At 53.9% G+C, this 7,828-nt stretch overlaps 1 protein-coding gene across 1 annotated transcript in view; it reads left to right on the forward strand.

Moving 5' to 3' along the window:
• The first annotated feature begins 796 nt into the window (after nucleotides 1-796).
• Nucleotides 797-7,828, forward strand: part of SDHA (succinate dehydrogenase complex flavoprotein subunit A) — a 22,014-nt gene continuing 14,982 nt past the window's right edge. Inside the window, exons 1-8 of the mRNA XM_023519750.1 lie at nucleotides 797-832; nucleotides 982-1,134; nucleotides 2,166-2,327; nucleotides 4,150-4,293; nucleotides 4,565-4,729; nucleotides 5,801-5,949; nucleotides 6,599-6,723; nucleotides 7,172-7,340. Coding sequence (XP_023375518.1) covers nucleotides 797-832; nucleotides 982-1,134; nucleotides 2,166-2,327; nucleotides 4,150-4,293; nucleotides 4,565-4,729; nucleotides 5,801-5,949; nucleotides 6,599-6,723; nucleotides 7,172-7,340 — 1,103 coding nt within the window. The remainder of the gene's footprint in view (nucleotides 833-981; nucleotides 1,135-2,165; nucleotides 2,328-4,149; nucleotides 4,294-4,564; nucleotides 4,730-5,800; nucleotides 5,950-6,598; nucleotides 6,724-7,171; nucleotides 7,341-7,828) is intronic.

The following is a 7,828-nucleotide window of genomic DNA, read 5'->3' on the forward strand; positions in this document are numbered from 1 at the left end:
GAATAATTTTTTTAACCCACAGAATAAATATCTTACATATTGCAGAATGCTTGAAGACATCAGCCATATTTCCTTATGTCATTGTTGAATGTACTTACTTCCTAAAACTGTGCTTTATGACAGGGGTCCTCAACACCCTCTCCCCAGTCTGTGACCTGTCAGGAACCAGGCCACACAGCAAGGGGTGAGCGGCGGGCGAGCCAGCTAGAGAGGCTTCTTCTGTATTTGCAGCCGCTCCCCAGCGCTAGCATCACCGCCTCAGCTCCACCTCAGATCATCAGGCATTAGGTTCTCATAGGAGCACCGGTCCCTGGTCCACAAAGGTTCGGGACCGCTCTTTATGATATTTCTAAGACATTGTTTTATGGGACATTTAAGCTGAGAGTTGGAAAGTTATAGAGGTTTGCCAGGGCCGAGTGTCCAGGCAGCGGGGATGCTGTGGCCTGGACAGAGGAGAGGCTGGGCTGAGGCCCAGTGCACATGTGGAGGGTGCTGAAGCAGGACCGTCAGCATCTCTGGGCCTGGCACCCTCTGGTGTTCATTGAAAGGATGGTGGCACTGGTGCCTAAGTGTCACCACGAACAGTGGAGCCCGTCCTAGAGCATGGATCTCCCGGTTCGAGGTTTCTTGCCTTTCCCAGTGAACCATAATGCCTCGCACACGGGCAGAGCCCCAGTGTGAAAGGGTTATGATGGGTCCAGTAAAAATATTTCATTGCTTGCAAAACAGCCATTTACACACGCAAGGTAGACGTCTTTCTCGTTATCCACTAAGTAACATAAGTTGGGAAATTAATATGAGAATCTGCCTTTTTCATTTCCTGTCTGAGTCGGTGAGTATCATGTTTGGAGACAAGCTTCACCTGGAAGGGCTCCTCCTGAAGTGCCAAGTCCCCTCGGCCTGCCCTTCAGGTTAAGTAGAGGCTCCCAGGGGAGGGTTCTCAGCGAAGGAGAGCACCTGGGTACATAAAAAGGTTAACAGCACAGAAGGAGAAGTTTTGGTTACAAGTTCCCTGTCCCTTCAAGACACTTTTCTCTGTCTCAGCAGCGTCCAGCAGCCCTGCAGACAGGAAGTCGTGACTTTCACTTCACTGTTGACGGGAATAAGAGGTCGTCTGCTAAAGTTTCAGATTCGGTAAGTTCGTGGCTTTTTGTTCCATTATAAAGGGTTTTCTTGGCTTAGAGGGATAATGATGTATACCAGTTTCTAACATACTCATATAGTACACAGGTCTTACTTGAAGAAAAGAATTCCCATTCCAGTGCCTGCTCAGATTATTTTTTTAGTGTAGTAATACTTAATTATAGTATAAACGTAAGCATAGATATTAACTTTTTTGCTTGTTATATATCTATAAGCCAGATTAAAATTTAAATCAAATAAAGCAACAAAATAATAAAATATGAATGACAAATACACAGTATTTACTGTGATGGAAAATGACATCCCCACTCCACATAGGACAGTGTAGGCTCTTTGTTGTTCAGTGGGCTCGTTCTACTCTGTCGAAGAAACTGAAGTTTTCTTACAAGCTCTTTTCTCGTAATTTTACAATAGTTACTGAACACCATTTGGCACCTTCTCACTCGAAAACACAAACATGGGCCTGAAATAGAGTTGTGTGCTCACATGCTAGGTGGTCACCTAGATGAGCTGGGATGTGCTTATCTAAATGAAAATGGCATTTTACCATTTTCGTGGTGCTGGTAGGTCACAGGAGGGGAGCGTGACCTACACTGTATTCGAAGCTCGGCTTCGCGTGAGCCGCTGTGCGCGTGCAGACGAAAGCAGAGGAGAAACGCGCTAACTGGAAGAGCCGCCCAAGGACCGTGCTGCGTTTGCGGCGTTGCTTCCCTTTGCGTCCCCAGTTACTTTCGGGAGTAGCTTTGAGTTTTCCGTATCTCATCTAATGATGTTTCCTAGCTGCACGAGAAAGCTGGCTCTGGCCGTCCCCATGTCTCGTTGCCCCTCTCAGCGCGGGGACGTGCCCCCCCATCACTGGGGGCCGCAGAGTTGTGGCTGCTCCGCCCTGCCCAGGGGGCCGCCTGCTGGGCGTGGATCACTCTTTGGTTTGTTTCATTTTCTTTACGCTCTCTCACGGTGACCACAGTCTCAATGTTTGGCATAGCCGAATGGGTGATTGACGGGTGGCTTTTCTTTTCCAGATTTCCACACAGTACCCAGTAGTGGATCATGAATTTGATGCCGTGGTGGTGGGCGCCGGAGGCGCAGGCTTGCGAGCTGCATTTGGCCTTTCGGAGGCAGGGTTCAACACGGCCTGTGTCACAAAGCTCTTCCCCACCAGGTCCCACACCGTGGCAGCCCAGGTACAAGCGGGGCTCTTAGTGCTTCTGGTGCCTGCTGGATGCAGTGCAGCCGGCCTCTGCCTGAGCGACCTCCTGCCACCCTGCTCTTTGCACCCCCTGGGCTCACTCCCCTTAGGGGCCTCATCCCCGCTGCCCCCAGTCCCACCAGGGTCCTCTCTGACCACCCCACCCCCACCCCCCCGTGGTCCCATTGTCTCCATGGCACTCACCATCTGCAGTGAGCTTGCTGTGGACTGTTCTCGTCTGCCCTGAGTCTCGTGGTTGCTGCCACATCCTCGGGACGAGCCTCATTGAGTGGGGTGGTGAGGAGTTCTGATGATGGCATGGATGTGCAGGACAGAAAACCAGTGGCCCTGAATGTAGGGAGAGGGACAGAGTAAGGTGCGGAGTGATTCCGTGCTTTCACAGTTTGTTCTTCCACTCTGGGCATACTGTGGGTGTGCCAGCTGGCACGCAGGCAGTATTCCAGAGCTGTATTTGCCTGTCTTTTCTGGCACCTGGAACACATTTCCTCATAGAGACAACAGTGCATGGTGACTTTCCAGGACCATAAAGCCACCCCAATCTGGGAGAGCCTGAATTCAGTGTCCAGCAGCATTCTTGAGGCACTTAGCCATCCAGATGCTTTGCTCTAAAGCTGCTTTGTAAACTGAATAGATAAAATCTATTTGTAGAGACGTCATTGTCTTAAAGGAAAAACACAAACAGGTAATTTTAAGTAACATTGCAAAATAACACAGTGTTCAGATAGTGCAGTATTAATAAAATCAAAAGAATAAGGGAAAGATGGCTTAACCTGAATGTCGGTTCTTGAGAAAAGAGGTTTCACTGGAAGGATCAAATGGGTGGGGGCCTGGGAGCATCTGAAGGTCCTTGTGGGGACGCCAAGGAGACTGGGCGTTTGTGGCCCTGGTTCTCAATGGTAGCGGTGAAGGGACAGCATTTGTGCACGTAGCGGGTCAAGCTTCACGCGTGTGTCCTGCTGCGCTGGTGCTCACCACGTGTCATTGGGGCTGCGTTCGCGTTGCACTTGGACAGTTGGAGAAGGGAGGGAGCGACGGGGTTCCTCACACAGTGGGTCATCTTATCCTAACCGGAGCATGACTTGGGGGACAGAGGCAGCAGCACTAGGTGGGGAAGGAATTCCAGGGGGTCAGCTTGACTCGGAAGTTGTGCCGGAGTAGTAACGATTGGGAAAAAGGGAAGGGGGTCAGAAAGGGTGCCGTGCAAAAGAGCTTATCTAAGAGGAAGAATCTAATTTAAGTTGGGGCGGAAACTGGCCACCGTATGTTTGTCCCTGTGCTGCGTTTCCTGTGTCCCTGAGGGGCGGAGGCAGTGGGATAGAACAGGACAAAAGTAGGGGAGTGTCACAGTGCACGGCCGAAGGAGGCAGGGGTGTGGGTGTGTGACTCTGGGCTGAGAGTTTATCACTTGTCAGTAAGCACTTTGACCCGTCCCCACAAATAACCACTGGGAACGTTTTGTCATAAAATTATCCCCACAAATTTGTGGGTACCTTTTATGTGCCAGGTTAGGTAAGTCGTAAGCATTGCACCTCTCAGTCCTCCAACAGCTCTTCAAGGACTTGAGCTTCCTGTCGCGTTCATGGATAACGGGGCTGGGGCCCATGTTACCAGCTTGGTAAGGGGAGGAGGCGTGATTTGGAGTCTGTCAGGGTGGGCTGTCTCCTTCTAAGGGCCCGCAGTCAGATCCCTCACCGAGAGTTATCATGAAAGTCCTTGGCTCCCTCCGAAGGCAGTTCCCGGGGCGGGGACCGTGGGGGCTTCCATTTGTCACTCCTGAGTTGGCTCCATGTATCCAGGGAGGAATCAATGCTGCTCTGGGGAACATGGAGGAGGACAACTGGAGGTGGCACTTCTATGACACCGTGAAGGGCTCCGACTGGCTGGGGGACCAGGATGCCATCCACTACATGACAGAGCAGGCCCCTGCCTCTGTGGTCGAGGTAACGTCCTCACAGCCTGTTTCTTGCGGGACTGAGGCCTGTGTGGTCAGCTGGAAGGGGCGGCGACGAGCTGGTATGACGAGGGACGCCCTGCTGTTGCCGGCCGTTGGGGTCGCTCTGCAGGGGACTGTTTCCTTTCTCTGCAGTCTCGATGTTCTCCTAGACTGTGTCCCTCGGGGTTTGCAGACTCAGGCGGAAGGCGTCCGGGGTGGGCCAGCCGCGCGCCCCTCGGTTCCTTCACAGTGCCAGGCGTTGTCTCTGTGCTCCCCAGCTGGAGAACTACGGCATGCCGTTCAGCAGAACCGAGGACGGCAAGATCTACCAGCGCGCTTTCGGCGGACAGAGCCTCAAGTTTGGGAAAGGCGGGCAGGCCCACCGGTGCTGCTGCGTGGCCGACCGCACCGGCCACTCACTGCTGCACACGTTGTATGGAAGGGTGAGCCCGCCCTGGGGGCACGGGGACACGACCCATCTGGTCCGGCCAGCATACAGTGATGAGCCAGAGACAGGCCACCCTGGGAAGGGTTTGGAGTGCCAGCCTGTCAGCCTAAGGGGTGTCTTAACAAGCAACAGAATAACTCGGTAGGCCCTGTGTACAGTTGTTCATTTGAAAGTATCAGTTCTAGAAAATCTAGTACATACCAGGTTGAACATGCAATCTGTCCACACTGAAGGCGTAAGAGCAGAGCAGGTGTTTAGGGGTCTTTCGCCACCTCCGAGCTCCTGAACTGTGACAGCCAGACTGAGACTTGAGGGCTGGTTGTCACTGGATAGTTGGGGCCAACTTTGGCATGGCCAGATAATCCATGTTCTGAAGAATGGGACAGGTCATTGATTTGCAAGTGTTAGGACACCAGTGGCTTCTCTGGCCAAAAGTATGGGCGAATATGTGACAAGGACCTGCCCATCTCGTGGAATTGTGTGTCGCGTGGGGAGCTGGCAGTTTCATGAGAGACCTTTCCATTAGCCGAGGTGACTGTCAGACCAGGGCCTGGGCCATCCAGCCCAGCAGCGCTTGCCACACGTGACAGATGTGGCTAGTGTGCTGAGGGGCTCTGAATGTTGTGTTTCGTTAGGTTAAATGGCCACGTGTGGTCAGTAGCTCCCATATAGGACAGCCCAGTGGTCCGAGGGCCCCAGCTCTATCATCAGACTCTGAGGCGATTGTGCTGCGTGTGGCCCCAGAGAGCCCGGAACGCCTCTTAGGGTGTGAGAACAAGGGCCATGTCAGCACGGTGCCGTGTTCTCTGGCGTGCACCAGCGTGTGTTCTCCCTTTTCGTGTTTTGTCCGTACAGCTAAGAGCAGGGCCCCTTTTGCGCTGTCACATGGCAGCGCCAGCTCTACTCGGTGTGAGTTGCCGTCTGCGACTCGTTTCCCGCCTGGGACTCTCCCAGGTTCACCTAGTCCTCTGTTACACGCGGTCTTCAGCCTGTTCACGTGGACAGCATCGCCTGCATGTCGGTGTAACACCCTCAATGCAGTGGAAAACGTCGGCTGTCTTTGCAGTCCTTGCGGTACGACACCAGCTATTTCGTGGAGTACTTCGCCTTGGACCTCTTGATGGAGAACGGGGAGTGTCGTGGCGTCATCGCACTTTGCATAGAAGACGGGTCCATCCATCGCCTAAGAGCAAAGAACACGGTTGTAGCCACTGGGTAGGAATCTAATTCTTGTCGTACTCACTTTCTCTGTAAGAAAGTTGCCTGTCAGAGGCCTTTCATCCTAGTAAAAGTAGGGGCACCCCGGAACAGGGGTACAGACACAGGCCGTGGCCTGTCCTGCAAGGTTGATCGCCTCTGCCAGCCTCGATCCCTCCTCTCTCAAGGGGGCACCTGCCTCTGAGGTGGGCGAGGAAGTGTCTGTCGTCAGTTCGCAGTGGGGAGGACCCTTGAGGAAACTGATCCTGGAGAATCACGTGACTCGTTCTGGAATAATCTCTTGTTTATTACTAGATACTGTGCTTATACTGATTTCTGGGTATTAGAGGAGTGCTGTTGGTTCACGTGATGAAAATAAGTAAATTCCATTCTATACAGCCAGTCTTACTCAAGCCTTCGAAGAGGTGAATCCAGAAACGTTTAAAAATTTCGTTACAAAAGCGATAGAGGCTTCTCAGACAGCACTGAAGCACTAAAGATCAGGCGAGAGGCCTTCTCTGTCCCCAGGCCACCTCCCGGTTGTCCAGGGTGTGGAGGGCCCCCATGGTGGTGATGCGTGGCTGCTGCATCCACTCAGTGTCTCTAGAAGGGAGGTCCCGATGGCACCGGCTGTGTGGTCACCGCTCTGTGCTGGCCTGCTTTTCAGAGGCTACGGGCGCACCTACTTCAGCTGCACGTCGGCCCACACCAGCACCGGCGACGGCACTGCCATGATCACCAGGGCAGGGCTTCCCTGCCAGGACTTGGAATTTGTTCAGTTCCACCCCACAGGTAGGCGGGCTGCTTCCGCGGGATCGGGGCCTTGTGTCTTTTAGGCACTCAGTCCCTGTGGGATGCTCTGTTGCAGCGACAGCTCGAAAGTACCGCTTTCTGGTCTCCCGGGTCCTAAGTCGTCATTTCCTCAAGAGACTGCCCCTGCTCTCCCCAAGGCAGTTGAGGTTCCATCTTAATGACATGTTGCCCAGTGTCAGAGCCGTGGTGGTTCAGCATCCGTCCCCCACTGGGTTGTCAGCTCTGAGAGGCGGGGGCAGGTCTGTGTTCTCAGTGCGGCACATGGTAAGGCCTCAGTCACATTCACCAGGCGAGCGCCTTGGACCAAGGGAGTGGCACAGGCACACTTCAGTTTGGAGAGAGAACATCAGGCTGCCAGAGTGACAGTGATGTCAGGACGCAGCTGTGACAGTCGGGCTGTAAACGTTTGTTCACTGGGTCCTTGCAGGGATATACGGTGCCGGCTGTCTCATCACGGAGGGGTGCCGTGGAGAGGGCGGCATTCTCATTAACAGTCAAGGCGAGAGGTTCATGGAGCGGTACGCCCCCGTCGCCAAGGACCTGGCCTCCAGAGACGTCGTGTCTCGGTCCATGACCCTGGAGATCCGTGAGGGCAGGTCTGTGAGCGTCTCCAGAGGTATCCGAGCACGTGTGCATGCACGCAGGCGCGCATTCCGTTCTCCGTGGTGGGCGGTGTTGGTGTCTGTTCCACGTGGGCAGGTGTGGCTGCTGTGTGAGTGACAGTGCCTGCCCCGCCTCCGTGGGCAGGTGGGCGTTCGCCTCTGGGATCTCTGACCACTGCCAGTCAGTGTGCATCTCTCCAGAGACCTATACTTGCAAACGTGATCGTTTGACGTCTGTGGGTTTTCTGAACGTGAGTGTGTGACACAGACGTCAGCGAGTACTGGAGAGCAGGACAGGCACACTGCGACCCAAGGGCAGCAGGCGAGCCCTTGGTGGAGTTTCAGCCCGCACTTCTTAGGACCTGCTTGGTGCGTGGACTGTTTGTCCTTTAACAAGGCAGCTTCATCCTCTTCGGAGCCCAACACTGCGCCTTACTGTGGTGACACAGGAAACATCTGCCGGTGTAGCCACAGAGCTTCTG

The sequence above is a fragment of the Pteropus vampyrus genome, unplaced genomic scaffold (assembly GCF_000151845.1).
Source record: "Pteropus vampyrus isolate Shadow unplaced genomic scaffold, Pvam_2.0 Scaffold235, whole genome shotgun sequence".
Taxonomy (NCBI): Eukaryota; Metazoa; Chordata; class Mammalia; order Chiroptera; family Pteropodidae; genus Pteropus; species Pteropus vampyrus.